The 17,594-nt window shown below is 44.2% G+C and overlaps 1 protein-coding gene across 2 annotated transcripts in view; it reads left to right on the plus strand.

Moving 5' to 3' along the window:
- The window catches only part of WDR35 (WD repeat domain 35), a 1,418,193-nt gene that overhangs the window by 616,295 nt on the left and 784,304 nt on the right, over nucleotides 1–17,594 (plus strand). For both annotated transcript variants that reach the window (XM_069605912.1, XM_069605913.1), the window contains 2 exons: nucleotides 4,897–4,966; nucleotides 5,960–6,013. In XM_069605912.1, coding sequence (XP_069462013.1) covers nucleotides 4,897–4,966; nucleotides 5,960–6,013 — 124 coding nt within the window. The remainder of the gene's footprint in view (nucleotides 1–4,896; nucleotides 4,967–5,959; nucleotides 6,014–17,594) is intronic.

The raw sequence follows: 17,594 nt of genomic DNA on the forward strand, positions 1-17,594 counted from the left end.
CCAGTAGGCTACACTCTCTGCAGTGTTCATTTCTTTCATACATAGGTTCTTGAGTGGAACACTTAGATAGTTAACTCCCTCCCCCCCTTTACTTTTCGCCTTGTTCCCTTTTCTCGTCATGCTGATTCTTTCTCTCTTTCTCTGTTCTGGGTTGTTAGGTGATCGATATATTTCTGAGGGTCTGTGGTTTATAGAAATGGGCTTCCCTGTCTCTGACAAAGTCTCTAAAAGGGGACCATATGGACAAGTATCTCTGGTAAGTCTCTGTTCTTATGGCAGTTACCTTCTCCATTGCCATTACTCCCCATATTTTCACCCACCACCATGGTGTCGTTGAGCCCTCTAGCGTTTTACACCTTTGTGTCAATGTCATTCGTGCCGGTGATAGTAAGTGTGTTATTAGAGTGGATATATGCCCGATGCCGCGTATATACCCTCTGCCTCCGCTCCCAGCAGGATCACTTTAGGTGATAGTGGTAACTCTCTGCCAGTAATGTCTTTGATGTGTCCCAGTATCTCCTTCCAATAGGTAATCGCCTTGGGGCATGCCCACCACATGTGGAACAGATCTCCTCTCCCTCCACATTGTCTCCAACAGTTTGGGGGATATTCTCAGTTTATTTTGTGTAATCTGTGGGGGGACATGTACCATCTGTAGCATAATTTATATGCAGCTTCTTTATTAGCTGTAGATTTAGAGGATCTATGAGCTCTTGTCCATATCTGGTCCCACTCTCTTTCGGTTATCGGCTCTCCCACATCTTTTTCCCAATTCTCTTTATATCTTAGGTTGTCCGTTGGTTGTGCGCCATCGAGCAGTCTGTAAATTCTAGATACCCCTCTCCCTGGTTTCCCCTCTTGCATTGTTAGTTCCAAGCCTGTTAGGGTTCTTGTACCCGCTCTTTTCACTGACAGGTGGGATATCCAGTGTCGTACTTGCATTTATCTGAACCTTTCATTTTCCCCCAGATCGAATTTCTTTTTGCAATCTAAGAAAGGGATTGGGTCACCGTTTTGGTACATGTCCTGTAATGTTAGAGTGTCTGCGGCTTTCCATCCTACCCAGAAATTCTTCTTCAAGCCTGGGGTGAAATCGATATTATGTGCTATTGGGGATAATGGGCCCAATCCTTGTTTGATCTTTTTTTCTGTCCCAGTTACTTGGGGCTGTTTTAGTAGCTCCTAGTAGTTTTCCTTCTGTTTCGCGGGCCTTGGGGTTCAATGCTAGGAGCACTGTTATCGGGATCTGTGTGGATGCTTGTTCTATGGCTCTCCATCCTTTGGTGTCGGCTGGGCTAGCCCACTGTAGTATGGGGGCCATGTGCGCTGCCATGATGTATCTGCCCAAGTCTGGAACCCCCAGGCCTCCCAGGAGGAGAGGACGGGTCAGTATGCGTCTCTGTATTCTGGGTCTCTTTTTTGCCCATATGAATCTAAATACCGCATTTTGAAGTTCTTTGTTTATCTGTGGCGGGATCTCCGCGGGTATTGAACTGGTCACATATGGCTGGCATCTTTTAACAGCAGCGAAGTACTGTGAGTTGAGGTCTGTGCATCTGTATGTGCGTCCATTGGAAGTAGTCCTTGGTCAACTATACTACTTGGTGGCGCAAGTCCACTGTGCAACCTACTGGTCAGCGTCCGATCCTGCCCCACCGCATTCCCGCTTGGAAAAGTTAAGCCCTTCTTCCTTAGCTTCTTTACTATTGAGTGGTGCATACCAAGCAAACCATCAACTGGATCCGGTGGGGGCAACCAGGAGGGAATGGAAGAAGTTGATAGCCGGAGGGGATCAGGCACCATTATATGATGGGTTTCCCCCCCTATGGGGGATCCCAATGTCCCCCCGCCCCACACGAGATGTAGGTGTAGTGCAAACCTGATGCGCGGTGGAAATCTACATGGTTGGTGATTTGTATGTGGAGGGACCCTTTGTGGAGTGGGAGGTTTTGAGCACAGCTGTGGGAAGGAGCGCTGTGGAAGCATTGTACTATTTTCTTATGCGTGCTGCGGTTCGGGCGCTTTGGCCAACATTCCCGGATGAACCACCAACGTATCCATGTTTGGCATACTTATTACCTAGATCCGCTGGTAGGAAAAGTATTTCTGGGTTATATAAACTGGCACAATCTATGAATGCTGAGACGGTAAGGCCTATATACTCCATGTGGGGTGTGGTCCTTCAAGTGGGATTTACAGACTCTCAATGGAGGGTGCATTGCTCACTGTCAAAGAGGGTGCCGTTGAACTCAAAGTTCAGACTCATACACTTTAGAATTCTAAATAGACTATATTATCCCCCGGCAAGATTAAACCTGTTTGGTCCAATAAGGTAAATATATGCCCCAGATGTGGTGATGATAATGCTCTGCTGTTGACATGCTCTGGTCATGCCGTAATCTGTCTGAATATTGGAACGCTGTTAAGTCCACCGTGTCCGAAGTGCTGGGGGGGAAATTCGACCTGTCGGCATGTGACTGTATTCTCGGCTCATTGGCCAAATTAGTGTAACCCAGCGCAGATTCTTGAACTTGGGGTTATTGCTGGCCAAGAGAGCTATTCTTATGAAATGGATACATAAACAACCTCCCACGAAAGAGAAAGAGATATGGTTGAGGGATGTTGTCTGGGCAAATGATACAGAGGAAGTATATTGCCATGCTACCAAGTGTCAGCAGACCTAAAGACATATGGTCGGACATCCGGGTGTACCTGGCCGCGGTCCATCCAACACCCTGATGCGAATTGTCAGGACCCCTGATTGCTATAATTCATGTTTGTATATGTATACCTTACAGAATTGTATGAAAGTTTGGTAATGCTTCTTGATTCAACATGTGGCATTATTGTCAATATATTCCAAGTGTAATAAATAAACAATAAAAAAAGGAAGTAGTCCTTGGTCGGGTGTTATTGAAGGAGCCATGTTTTGAGAGATTTGCGATTTTCTAAATACAAAGGTCTCAAAATGGCTTTAAATATAAAGTGTCAGAGTGCTTTCTCCCATGGAAATACTGTTTCCCCAGGTTTACTATTTTGAACAAAGTCTGAGGGATATAGCACCCAGCTGTTTACACTAAGTCACAGGGATATAGCTCCCACTTTCGTCCTTGCCACTCTTTATCCACCTGTTCTCTAGTTGTAATCCAAAGAGTAGGATAATCCCCTGGATTACGTCTTCCTGATGCAGTTTTATGGTGCCCAATGTCACTGTAATGGTATGTATTGCCCCTCCCACTACTACTACCTCTTTTCTAAGAGATATGGTCCTACAAGCACACCATATGCACCTTTCACAATAAGGGATATAGTGACTGTCTCACTCTCAAATAAAGGAAATGGTGCCGTTTGCATGGCAAACAGTGTAGCTTTTTTCAAAATTCCAAGGGATCGAACTCATGGGTGCGTCCATGAGCTTTTTACACAGCAGTCTGGCTAGTCGGCCCAGTTGCCTCAGGTCACTCCTGTTGCCCTCTCTCAGGCTCTGCTACGCTCTTCTACCTCCTTGTTTTTCCTGAACTTTTATAGGCCCTACTGATTAACTGGCTTTCTGATCGGCCGGACATTAATTTCCATTCTGTGGGGCACTCACATTGGTGAATTACTGTAATTAGGTATGCCCGCCCACCCCCCTGTGCGGGTCTGCAACTTCTAAGCTTGTAAATGATGATTTAGCGATCATCTGAATGTCTGAGAGATGTACTGCCTTCTTACTCGCTCAGCGTTGTACAGCTGCAGAATCCTGATTCCGCTCCCCGACTCCTGTTTGCTTTCATTATCTTACCTGCTCATTACAATGTAGTGCTGACTGCACACTTCAAAGGCAGTAGGATTTGGGCAAGTATTCACTGAGATCCCTACTCGTGAGAGGAACTCAGACACTCAGCTCTGTTTCTAGCTAATCTTCTTCGGTCAGTTTCTCCGTCTTCTGCCTGGATCACCCCTGGCATATCCCACAGTGTTGCTTTTGCACTTGCTGCTCCTCTTATGTTTCTGGGCACAATATATACAGGATCTTCTGAATTCATAGGGCTAAGAACCAACAGAACCACAGAGTCTCATGTGACACAAGGCTTGCCCATTCCCCTGTCCTTAAAACAGCTTAGAAGAGGGTGTTTGATGTAGAGGAAGGGGAAGATCTATTCTGAGTCTCCCCACTCCATAGTCTGATTACTTAGGTCAAGGCATGACCATGAGGTTCAAGGTGGCCGGGGCTCTACGGCTGTAACCCTGTGCTATCTCCAGGAAGCTCATGGCTCTAGCAATTTTAGCCTGGTTGGCCTGCTTTCCAAGGGATCTAAGGCTGACCGTTCGTGGCCATTTCATTGAGTAAGAGATCAGATTTCACCAAAGTAGTTAAATCAACTGTGGCATTTCTTTTATTTCTGATGTTTTCCATTGTAAAATACAACCAGCCACCTGTCCTGCACAGCTCGACCATCAGCCCGGGCAGCCTTACAGACTGCTACCTAATATTAGTCACCCTGAAGGTTTGTTCCAACCCAAACGTGCTATCTCTGCTGCCTATGGCATCTGGAAAACATGGGTCCATAGCCCAAGAAAGGCCATATAATCAGGTCTTCCACCTTTATTTTGACTCTTCCTTGAGAAGAATATGAACATATATGCATTTGTAAGGTTGAGTGAGCCTTTTTGAGAGTGTAAGTGTCCTTTGATTATTAATTTACCTACTTTGCATTTTGGAATTTGAGTTTATTAAATATGGTTTCAATCAGTGATTGTGGCTAACCGTGCTCACTATTACTTTTGGGCACTCTTCAAAAAAACATTTTCAACAAATCTTGAAATGAATCTTAATTCACACTTTATCTGGTTTAAAGTAGTAAATCGTGATGCTTTTTAAAAAAATATTCATAAGAACTTTCTTTTTTACAGAATTTATCATATTGATGACACACCTTCTGGAACTACAGATGGACATTTGGATTTTACCAAAGCTTTAGCAGTAAGTATCCATATATATTAACCTGCATTTTTAGCAATAGCCTTGTTATAGAAGGACATTCAGGCATAGTACTTCACAACATAATTTAAACAGGGCTGGAAGAGGGAGGAGGGAGGAGGGAGAAGGGAGGAGGGAGGAGCGAGGAGGAGAGAGGAGAGAGGAGAGAGAGATTTTCTATGAGTGAATACCTAGCTATGAGTAACAAAGTGTGCTACCACAAGTACATTCAGTGATAAGGTACATGACATGGATGGAGTTAGCAGGATAGATTATTAAGGGTACATCTGGAAGAACACAGAGAGAGGGGATACAGAGTCTTATAGGCAGTGGGAAACTGATTATGGAGGTTGAGATGTGATGGACCCAATCTTAATTCATTTGTTGGGTCTGCAGATGAGCTACCGCTGAGCACCAAGCCCATGGATCTGCAGATAATAGCAAGATAAACCTTCTTAACCACACTTTTGAGTTCCTGAGTTAGCATCCCTATTTCTTCCCTTACCTTCTTCTGCCATATAGGGGAATTTACCCTTTTCATTTTGAGTTTGCCCATGTGAACCGAGGATAGCACAGGGGCAACGTGCTGGTCTTGGAAGCAAGACTACGCAGAGCAACAGAGGTTCGAATTCCGGATCTGAGCTCAAGTACAGTATTAGGCGCGTTATAAAAAACCAATTAAATAAATGTAATTTGACAACCTTTTTGCCAGTCCACCTGCAATGTAGCACACTAAGACAGCGGAACATGATCTACCAGGTGCAGAATTATTTCAGGTTGATTGGAGAAAGAGGAGAAGAATTATGCACAATTATAACACAAATATTAAAGTTAGAATGGAACCTTAACTCTTGAGCCCTGTGATAAGTACACATTGAAGCTGATGGGACAGATATAGGTCACCATGCCACATTGTGATTTATTCGTGTATATAGATCTATTCTATGACACATTGATTTCCAAGTGATCAACAGGCATCATGTTTCTCTATTTTAGGCAACAGATGATCCAATTTGTTGTATAACTGCATCTGATAAGACCCTCATTGTGGTAAGTAGCAATTTCTTTGCTTCTCATTGGTAACCCATACCATCAGCAGATGGTTTGAGACACAGACATTTTGACCTTCATCTTTCATATTTTGTTTAGAGCATGTCAGCTGATAGGAAGTGAAATTAAAAAAGTCATACATCATATTTCCTCGTAATCTTACCTTCGAGAAAAAGTTGTGTTTTGTTTAGCAAGAATTGCTAATATTGCTTGCTCATGAAGTATGTTTTTGATGCAACCTCTCGTATTTTTATCTCATAAAATGTGCTACCATTAGTTAACATGATTAGAAATTACTTTGCCGGGTTGTAAAAAAAAAAAGGCATGCAGATGTTACTTAGCATTTATGTTCATCCTGCGATATTCCATGTCCCATAGCCAGTTTCAAGCTTTTTGCCAACTGGCATGGATTGAATCTGTTTACAGTCTACAGACGATTTTGTTTGGGCTTTGGGATTTTGTCATTACTTTCCTCTTTTCTTGAGCTGTGTGGCCCAAATTACTTGCCATTGAAATAATTCAGCTCAAAACATTTTGTTTTATAATAGACCTCTATTTTGGGAATTGATTATGCAATGTGAAAGATTCTATGTGCCTCTTCGTTGCCTCTGGAAATGTGCATTTTCTGTCTATTGTTCTGCACTCTTAGAACTCCTTTTGGAAAATGAGGCCTAAAAAGACTGGCCCTGGCTCCCTGTATTTTTGTGAAATTGGTCTCTCCTTCGAAGTCACACATTACTCCAATACTGTGGAGGTGGGGAGCCCTGACTCCAAATCCCTGTATAATAGCTCCCTGAAAACTGACTGAATATACAAATGTACCCATGGACTTCCCAGGTGCACTAAATCTTAGTGGCCCAGTGTAAACCATTGCAATGTTAAACATGGCAGGAGAAAAGCATGTTCTCCTTTCCTGGTGTGCATGATATCCATCCCAATGTTGTGTAGTGCACCAGGAAGGCCATTTGGACTTAATGCCCTCTTGGCACAAACCTTCACAATTGGATATTAATGTAGACTTTTGTGAGCGCTCGAGAGCCTGGCCAAGATGGCATCTGTGGTCGCCGTGCTAAATTCTGGCACATCCCGCTGCATTTTAAAGGGCCTGGCACCAACAAAAGAAGTTCACAAGCCTGCTCATTGAGGCGGGCAAGGGAGCAGTCTGTGGAACACTGATGTGTTTTGCATCCATCGATCCGAGGTGATGCACCAGCGGGCCACATGGAGGTGAAGAGTGGGCCAGTGCCAAGAGAGGTGCCGCCCTTCCTAGGCAGAGTATGTTGCAGTGAAGCTGGTGGGCAGCCGTTGACTGACCAAGGAGAAGCAGAGTGCTGCGTGGCCCCGAGACGTTGGGCTGTGCTCCTGCAGGCGGAAGCGGGGAGCGGTGCCAGAGCGTGGGGGGTGGCAGGCAGGAAGGCTGGTGTAGAACAAGGAGGCGGGGTAATCCTTCTTCGGTTCTGTCGTGGTTGGGCCCTTGGCAGAGCTGCTTACATCCCCTTTGGAGACGTACCTGGGGAGCGCCCAGCCGTCAAGGAGGGGAGAGGCATGGATGCTGATCACACTGAGCTGCGGGCTGCCGGCTAGGTGGTGAAGATCGCCAGCCCTCATTGTGCCTGCCCGGTTCCCCGCCATTGATCCTCGCTAGAAAGTGGCAGGACTGAACAGCCTTGAAGGGGGCCACCTGAACAGCCTCTGGGGATCCTGAGCCGCACTGGCTGCCCGTGGGACTGAAGAAGTTGACGCTGTGGCAGCCAACTGGCAAGCTACTTAAGGTTGTGTAACTGACACAAAGCAAGAAACTTAGGTTGGATCCCTGTGGCACATACGCAATGACCAAAAATCTCAGATTGGAAAGCACAATCAAAGCTCTCATTTGATGCAGGCGGTGCAGGGAGAAAGCCAAAAGAGATAGATGGCACACCTAAAGGCCCACGAATGCGAGACCAAGCTGCTGATGGAGGGCACACCTGTGCCATGGAAATTAAAGAAATGTTTGCTCCTTCACAAGCAAAGTTCACAATCTCAAAGCTTGTCAGGATAAACATGGCTCTAGACTGGGCACAGTAGAAGAACGGGTGTCGGCTCTGGATGAATGAGTGGCTTTAAATACATTGGAAATCACCAAGATGTGGTGCACTCTAAATGCCCTAATTGAGAGGAATGATGATTTGGAGAGCAGATCTCGAAGGAGTAACATCAGGGTAAATGTAATACTGCATAATGTGTCCTCCAGAACTGTGCGTGTAACAGTTGCTGAAGGAGGTATTGGATCCCTCAAGATTCTCTCCTATGTTTGTGGATGAGCTGAGGAGACTGGTTCCTGTGGCAGCTCTGCGCTTAGTGATTGCTAATTTGCTCAATTACAGCGATCATTATATTTGATTAAAATTGGCAAGAGAAAAGGGGCAACTTCAATATAATGGCGACACAATGAGCATCTTCCCAGATTTCTCAGTAAATGTACATGCATCATGGAAGAAGACCTCTATCAGCGTCAAGCATGCATCACGTGAAAAGAACATGAAATACTCAATGCTGTTCCTTGCCAAGCTAAGGGTGGAATATTTGGGGACGGAGATGGCAAGTGATTTTCCTGACACACTGGGAAACCTGGGTCCTTGTAGGCCTGGTGCATCAACTAGGAATGAAGTTTCAGTACACTTCAACACCTGAGAACTATAAGGCCAGGACCAACTGTGTGCTATGTAAGAGTGAAACACTGTTATTGGGGAACAGAGGTTGCAACAGGATATTATATAAAAGTAAGGATAGTAATAAGTTAACAGGACGACATTGGCCAATAGGCTATCTCGAGTGGCCCTCCAGTGAATAACACATTGTTGCAATTTCATTTTTTGTAGGTGGGTGTGTAGTTATAATCAATGACCTAAACCATCTATCAAATAGACAGATTAGAGATGAGCAGCTACTGTAAACACGCCCCAAGATACATACTATTAGTACAGGATGGCTCTCCTGTGCAACTGGGAGAGGAGATGGGGGATGCTGGGCTATGCAATTTCAAAGGTTAAGGTATGGCTGGGGATAATGGCACAGCCATTAATATGGTTTCCTGGAATGTTCGAGGATTTAACCACAGAGCGAAGGCTGATAAAATCCTATGCTATTTGGATAGACATAGAACCAGAGTAGCATTCCTTCAAGAGACCTTTTAGCATCCCAGCACAGAATCTAGGTTCGCTAGGAGATGGGGCTGTCGCAGATAATTTTCTTCTTTTTTCCCCGCAACCAAGGGGGTGACTATTACTATTCATAGCTGCATGGGTTTTCGACTGATAGACCAGGCTAGGGACTTGCCAGAGAGAGCTTTCGTGGTCACAGCGGTGTTACGGGGCTATAAATTGTCACTTATCAACAGCTATATGCCAAATATAACTATGCCAGAATATTATGAGTCGAGTCGAGCAGAGTCTTGGGAGATTGCAGACCGTGTGGAGTGTGCAGTGTTTCAATTGTTTCTACTACCTGAGTTGGAGTCTATCATATAAATACCCCGACTCCCTTCAGAGCGGTCGCGGAGTCGAGCAGAGACTTGGGAGTCTTGGAGCTCTTGCGAGCTCAGTGCAACGCTTGTGAGACTTCATTACTAAATATCCGCTGACCGGCTCCTGTCAGTACATTAACGTGGAATAATGGACGCTGGTGGCAAACTACCGGCGCATGTGAGATCGAAGGGAAAACCCACGCAACCGTTAACAAGATCGTAGTTGCAGCGAGGGATATCAGAAATGAAACAGGCGCGTCAAGTAAGTCACTTTTCAACTACATCACGCCAATTATTAACAATGTCAGATGATATCGACAGTATGGAATGTCGAGGAACTCTTGAGAGCGCTACATTGTATACTCCCGCACAGTGCATCTGTCTGTGTACAGGCTTACAAATTTTTAACAGCAGTGAAAACCTGTAACACCGACAGTTGCCAAGGGTTGAATACCAGTGACGATTGCGCTGATAATGTTGCTAGTGTTGGGGTGAAGTCTAGGCGGGCAGCTCTGGCAAACCACGTTATCATTCCTCAACTACGAGAGCTCGCATGGCGGGCGCGTCAGGGCGTTCGTCAAGGCTCTAGCAGAGAACCAGAACTGGCCGCTGCTGGGGTCGATAATATGGATAAAGAAAGTGGATCTGCATGTTTGTTCTTGCGACAGAGTTTACAAGTGCTGTCAGTCCTGGACTTAAGCATAGAAGCATTGAAAAAATAAGAGCTAGCTACTATGAGGAGGGACAAATGTGACACGAGGGTGCAGAATCTGAGTCTACCTGACGCAACCAGAAATCCCCTTTCGAGTGACTTAGAAGCTAGTGGCTTGGCTGAAATATCTGAGGGTGGAGTCATTATTGAGGATGACGTCTTCAAAGCTCCTAACAGTCAAAAGGACTTTATAAACAGCTTTTCAAAAATGAACATTGATGGGGAATTGGTGCCAAACATGCTGAGTATTCAAAAGAGCCCTTTGCCTGTTATGCTCGACTTGAATGAAGTCTTTCGAGTATCAGAGAGTGGGACAAAGGTGATCAAACATCCACTGTCCTCACACAAGGAAGTAGAGTGTGTGAGTATGGGATTGTCTGAAAGAATAAATTCGATAGAAGTAGTCAATAACCTTCTACGTGATTTAACACAAATAAACTCTGTAATAAACAACAAAACCAGAGAAGAGTCATCAGTCAACAGAAACTCATGTCAAAATGGCTTCTGCGGAACCACAGCTTTGGTAAGCCCCCCACTGAATAAGTGGCAAAGTGGGGCTCAAAAACGAAGGCGTTTGAGGAAAGCGTATCTTCTAAGTTCTATTGTTCCCAGCAGAGAAACAGAAAACATCCAAATCAAACTAGGGAACCCAGACACGCTCGATGGCAGGCCCAGAATACTAATGCAAGTAAATTAGCCAAGTGTTCTAAAACATGGTCAGAACGGATCCTCCTCTGATGAATCATCATCAGACTCCTCTTTCATGGAACGTGAATTTACAAAAATAAGGCGTACCTTCTCAAAGGTTAATACTAGAATGGAGAAGTTTGGACTTGAAGTAGGAGAAGTGGTTAAAAAAGTTCTTCAAGAATTACAGCCAAACTTGATGTCGGCGTTGTCAATAACTATTGCTCCATTCTTAAAAATGTATGAACAAATGAATGAGAACGTCAAGGATCTGACCACTCTGGCTGCACTAATGAATTCCAAGTTAAGAAATATGGAATGTGATAACACCCTTTTTAAACAGAAGACATATGAAGAAAACAAAAGAATTGATTGCTCACTTAATGTCTTGGCAGAACAAAAGTGCAACAATAGTGAAGATAAAAAACTTCTTGCAGAAGTTGCCAAAGAAGGGCCAGGCTTGTTGAAACATAAACAGCGCAGCCCCTTGTGGGACTGGACACAATCTAGTAAGGAATCTAGACAATGCAATCAGTTAGAAACTCACCAAAGCACACAAAATGTATGTAACAATAATACTAATAAAGACTGCTGCTATAAAGAGGGGTCTGGAGATGTGGGAGTTAATATAGTCCAGGCCGGTTATAACTAACACTGAACTGAATGGATTAGCAGAAAATAGAGAGTCTGATGCAGTGGGGGAGTCTTCTCCTGTAAAAAAATTCCAGGTCCCCATTCAAAATGATAATCCTGTGAGTTTTGAACCACAAAACCCATTTACCTCAGCGGATGGTGAGGGAGTAATTGTAAATCCTGATCTGGTTATGTCTGAATCACAACAACCATCTACCTCAGCGGTTGATGAGGGTGTTATTGGCAATCCTGATCTGGCTACGTCAGACACCACTAACAACAATGGCAACAATGACTCGTATTAAGAAAATGTCTACGAAACATTAAAACTGTGAATGTCACCCTAAATGCTGCCAAGTTTGGTGATTTGTTGGAAAAATCCTTAAATATGGTATTGGCTGACAAAATAAACTTGGAGGGGAATACAGCAGCTGAAACGCAGAGTGAAGAAGAAATCATGATTGACTTTTTGAACCTGTCCACGCATGAAAATGATGAAGACGTGGAGGATAAGCAACCACACTCAGTCGATCGGGAGCAGAGCGGCTCTTGTGAATTACTAGAAGAGGAACATTTTAGCAGTGCCAAGATAATTCAAGGCCGGTGACAGTTTGCAGATTGCTTTTACCGAATGAATATCAACAAGTAAATATATCAAAAACATTGAATCTAAGCTTCATTGCATTGGAGGAAAAATTGAAAAAATGTGTTGAAGTCCAGCAGACAAATTCATGAACAAAGAGTGTATGGACTCAAGTATGACAAACAATAATAACAACATAAAGGAATCGGGTGGTAAGGATACAGGTCCCTTGTCAAATTTTGGGCCGCAAGGTCAGACCCCAGGTTCAGATAGGGCACTTTGTGCTCCGGAGAAAGAAGTAGAATCAGGGCATAGAAGTACTTCTACCAAAACTGCCCAACAAAACCTCACAATGAAAACTCATTCAAATTATTGTTTAGTTTTGGAACAGATCTTATCAATTAAGGGATGGTTTTATCCTTAACAGGAACAATTTTCTATGTCTTTAACATCATGTACCATCTCTAAGGACAATTGAATCCAGTGATATGAAAACTGTAGAGTTCATTGATGAACCTCAGAATGATAGTTAGATTGCATATTGAATCAAGGCTAATATGCAACATCTTGCTAGAGGCAGTACCAGTGTTGCTATCGCTGGTTTATGACATTTCAGAAATGAAAGATGAGCACAGCAAGTGGAGACATACACAACAGCACAAAAGTGCCCAGTATTCTGCCTCAAAAAAACATGGCGAATGAAAGATATTGTCACGAACCCTTTCGGGTGGCGGTGGTTGCCGCGGATACGGCTTCGCCGCCATTGAACTGTTCCACCACGTTCTCTAGGTTCCAAATTAGCGGTCTAGTGTTTCTTTTCTTTCACCGCCGCCAGGGGTACTTCCTTTCAGCTCACCCTGCGATCCGAGCATTGCAACCGTCCAACTCGGCACTTCACGGTGAAACGCTCACAGTTTTGCTTTATACGGAAGCCTTTGTTTCTCTTGCTTTCGTTGCTCTGTTTCCTCTTGCCTTCTTTTTCTCCCTGGATTTCAGACCACTTGCTCCTCCTCGCTCCTGCGGTTATTACTTTGTCCTCCTTCCGGGGTCTAGTCCCCTTCCTGCCATTTTTCTCTCCTATTCTCTGCTGGAGCTTATTGCTTACCTTATTTCGTTTTTTCCCGTTTCACCTCTTCTTCTACAGCCATTCTCTGTTCCGTTTCAGTTTTTTCCCTCATCGCTTTGTTTTGCTGTCTCCTTCACTCACATTGGTGAGTCTACCAAGCCTGCTTACAATAATACATCCAACCGCTACTACCAATCCGGCCAGCAGCATCAGGACAACTGCGGGGTTTTTTTCTGCCTTCAGGCTTTTTCACCCAGCACCGCCTGCACCCGGGGCTGGAGCCGAGGTGTGGTCCAGTTTGGGTTTCACCACGGCTTCTCTTCGTGGCAGAGCACAATCTTCGAAATCTAAGAAGGATTATCTGGCCCATCGACAAGGAATCGAGGAGTCAGACATTGAAGACTCAGGTGAGGAGAGTGGTGTCTTGAGTGAGGAGGTGGGAATCTTGGAGTGTGGCCGCCTAATTTCCTCAGAATCAGTGCAGGACATTGACAGATATACACATCTCAGGCTGCCTCATGTGGATGCCACTTCGAGTTCACACAAAAAGATACATTTAAACCTGCATGGAGTTGATAACCCTCTACAAGAGTCGAAAGTAGGTGAATGGATTAAAATCACTTTTGAGTGTAGCAGTAAAATGACTGACGGAAACTTAAAGAAACAAAGATGCACAGAACCAAATACATGAATCAAATAACTGGAACTGGTTGGCCAAAGCCTTAGGAGGCTATAATCGGAGCTAATGTCAAGACCTAGGAGGAAAGACCACACATGCCATTGGCTCCTGGAAAACCAGAGGTTTTTCACACATAGCATGTGTACATGAAACATGGCTTGAAGATTGCCCAATTACTGAAGAGTTTGAAATCTCGATAAATCCGGCAATAAAAAAACAAAAAGGTAGATCAGAAGCAGGTCTATTGACCTTTGTAAGGAAAAGTCCAGGTTTTTGAAGTATCAGCTCCAGGAACATCTCCACGTACATTCCAGTAACAGTCATTGAATCAAAAGGGAAATCAAAGACGGAAAACTGTTGAGCCTTTATCATCCATTTATACTGGCAACATAAAGCTGCGGGTACGACTGCATTTATTTATTCAAGTATCTGAACTAATTGACAAGATCAACGAAGAGGAACCTTTGTCAAACATAATTCTGTGCGGAGACTTGAATATCAACTGCCTAAATCCTAAACAAGGGAGCCCACATAGGAGTGGTGCAGAACATGTGGCAGTCTGTTAGGGAGAATTCTCTGTTTAGGCTGAATTCCCTAACCTAGTGAGTGCCCCAGCAGCTTTGCTGGATTTTTGGGGTTTATTCTTTTCTCCTGCCAAGAGTGAGACTCTTTTACCCTCACTCTTGGGCATGATTTGAGTATGTTTCTTTGACTCTAGATGTGTTTAATGGGCTATGGGGTCTTTTACTCCATAGGGCTTCATGTGTTTTTGTGATGTGTGTTAAACAGCACCCTCAGTGCAGTAACACAGGGGTGTCATAGTGACCCCCCCAGTATAAACTCCATACCCTGGGACTGACTACTGTCTCCCAGGGCATGTAAAGTCACCATTGACTTTACTAGTCTTAAATTCTGAACAGAACCAGTACAAACCATCATATTGTGGACGTACTGGCTGGGGCAATTTGATTGCCCCGGGGTCTGTTAGTCGAGGGGGCACGTCTCCATCCCCCTGATCAAGTTTTGGCTGGTGGCAGTGGATACTACTTTTTATATTCAACCGCGAATATTTCTCTATGGGATTCTCCCATTGTTCGAGGCTACTATCTTTATTTATTTAGTTACGATAGCCTCGAACATGCCGCCGGTTTATTTAATTATTATTAATTCTCCGGTTGGTATTTTTTGCCAAAACTCGGTACTTAAATGGCGTTTGTGTTCTCTTCTGTGACTTCAACCCAAGTCGAGCCCTTTGTTCCACTTTTTGGCGGGCTTCTCCACAGCAGTCCTCCAAAGTGGTTCCACTCTGTCTGGGGTACTTAGGAGGGGTGGAGGGGGATTTAGGCACCCTGGACTGAGTTGCCTAGGCAACTCAAGTCGCACTCCGTCCTGATTGGCCCAAGTGGTGAGCCGGCCGGCTCACCACTTAGCATGTTTGATTGACAGCTAGGCTGAGTGAATTGGGGTTTTCTGCATAAAAGCAGGGCTTTGGGGACTGGAACTTCAGAAGTCGCCGCAGGACCTAAGAATCCGAAGAGGGAGAAGCTGAGCCGACCTGCCACGACGACACCACCGGTGGAGCCCTGCTGGACCGTCTCACCACTTTTCCCAACGACAGAGGAGATCTCCCGCCGGAGAGTCTTCTTCCTTTGACTGGTGGGGATAACCAGTTTCACCGTCTATTCGCCTTCCTGACACATCTCGTGGCCGCCTTGCCTGTGCCAAGCACCCCGGCAACCGGAATACCACGTTTTACCACGACCGCGAAATAAAGGGTAATACCTTTAACCGGAAAACTCTGCGGCTGGTTTCTTCCCTGGCAGTGCAACGACCTTCATCTTTCCTCCAAGTCGAGATCTTCTCTTCCCCTGGACGACGACAAGACTTGCACCCGCTGCCAGGAACAACTGCCACTGCTGGAGGATCCTTCCCACTTAAGGTACCGTGTCCCGCCTGGCTTGCCACCGACTGTACGGGGTACATTTAGCCCCCGGATTTCGAACCTGTGTTAGCCTGGGACACCCTGGCTAAACTTTTCTGAGCCTCGCTAAACGCTTTTCGAACTCTCTGCAAGACTTTCTAAGCCTAGTGTAACTGTGTGATCTTGGGCGCATTTGTGCACTGCTCTCTCTAAGAGTGGGCCCAGCCTATGGACTTTGGCTCACAAGTGACTTTTGCTCTTCTGCCTTGCTAATAGTGTTCATAAATCTTAGAGTGGTGTATCTTTCCATATTCTGTCTTTTTCCCTCCCTTCTTCATGAACTTATTGGAGTGCCATCTATAGTTAAGCGCTCACCTCTGTATGGAAATAAGTGGTGTTAACTAAGACTTATCTGATAAGGAATAAGGGTTGTATACATTATAATAGTAACAGTGTTTAGAGTGTTTTGCAATAAGAGTGCTGGAGTGTTTCAAACAGTGTGTTTTTAAATAAATAATTATATACTTTGATACCAAAGCCCTGGTCAGTGTTTGCTTGTGTTATTATATCTAAGTGCCTATTTTGTATACTTTGCTTACTGCCTAACTCTTCTTGAGGGAAGTCTGACTGCTCAGCCACAGCTACCAGGTAAATCTGGGTGGTGCAGACTGCTACCAAGTGGGTTTACTGCGAACACCTGTAGTCCTAAATCTTTTGCAGTGTTCCCAAAGGGAACTGCACAGGTTTCTGCCTAACACCGTCCAATCGTGTAATAAAATGGAAATAGGAAATATGTCAATGATAAATGGTGATATAGCAGGGGATGTAGCACCATAGCCCACATGGAGAAGAAATTGCCAGAAATCTACTCTGGATTATTTCTTTATGTCTGATAATGTGGCTTGACGTGATGTATCCTTACACATAGTCTCCAAACTGCAGAGTGATCATAATTTGGTGAAACTTATAATTGCTGCACCTGACAAGGAACCTATTTGTACCTGAAAATGTAATGTGGTAGTGGAATCCAACAGGATACGACTCCGACTGAATGACATTGATGTGAGGTGTGAATAGGATTACAAACGCTTATCGTGAGGAACACGACAAAATTGAATATCAACACCAACTGACACAATATGTCAAAAAAAATCAGGGACTTAGAAACTGTGCATTTAAGTGTAAGCACTCTTTTGACATTCTGATTGCAAGAAGAAAACATCAAATGCGAACTGACATTAGACAATGCATAAAACTAAACAAATAAAATAGCTGGTCGAAAAAAGATTGATAAGACAAAAATACAAAAATTGGCTAATTTCACACAAAGCCATTATTCAACAACAAGATGTCGAGGCAATGATGTCCAAATTAGCAAACAAAAATTTGTGTGAATTTTTGAGGGTTATTAATGAAGAAAGTGGTCTGCAGCAAGCAATTCAGGATAATATGGGGACTGGAAGCGAATGGGTTGTACACTACAGTCAGCTCTACAGTAAAAAAGGGAAAGGATCCGGTGCTTCCAATAGTAGACCGATGGGACCTTAAATTTGATAAAGATGACATCTTGAATACTATCAAAAAAAGAAGCTCATCAAGGGCCCCAGGTCCTGATGGGCTTACTAACTATATTTTGAAGAAAAATCTAGAAAAATGGGCTGAATTTTGCTCTTTTCTCTGCCTGTAAATTACAACTGAGTGCACAACCCCTAAATCCTGGAAGAGCGTGATCATTGTGCCAGTATTTAAAAAAGGCAATAGAGAAAATCCTAAGGTCTACTGTGCAATTGATCTT

The sequence above is a fragment of the Ambystoma mexicanum genome, chromosome 4p, assembly GCF_040938575.1.
Source record: "Ambystoma mexicanum isolate Mex_15411 chromosome 4p, UKY_AmexF1_1, whole genome shotgun sequence".
NCBI lineage: Eukaryota > Metazoa > Chordata > Amphibia > Caudata > Ambystomatidae > Ambystoma > Ambystoma mexicanum.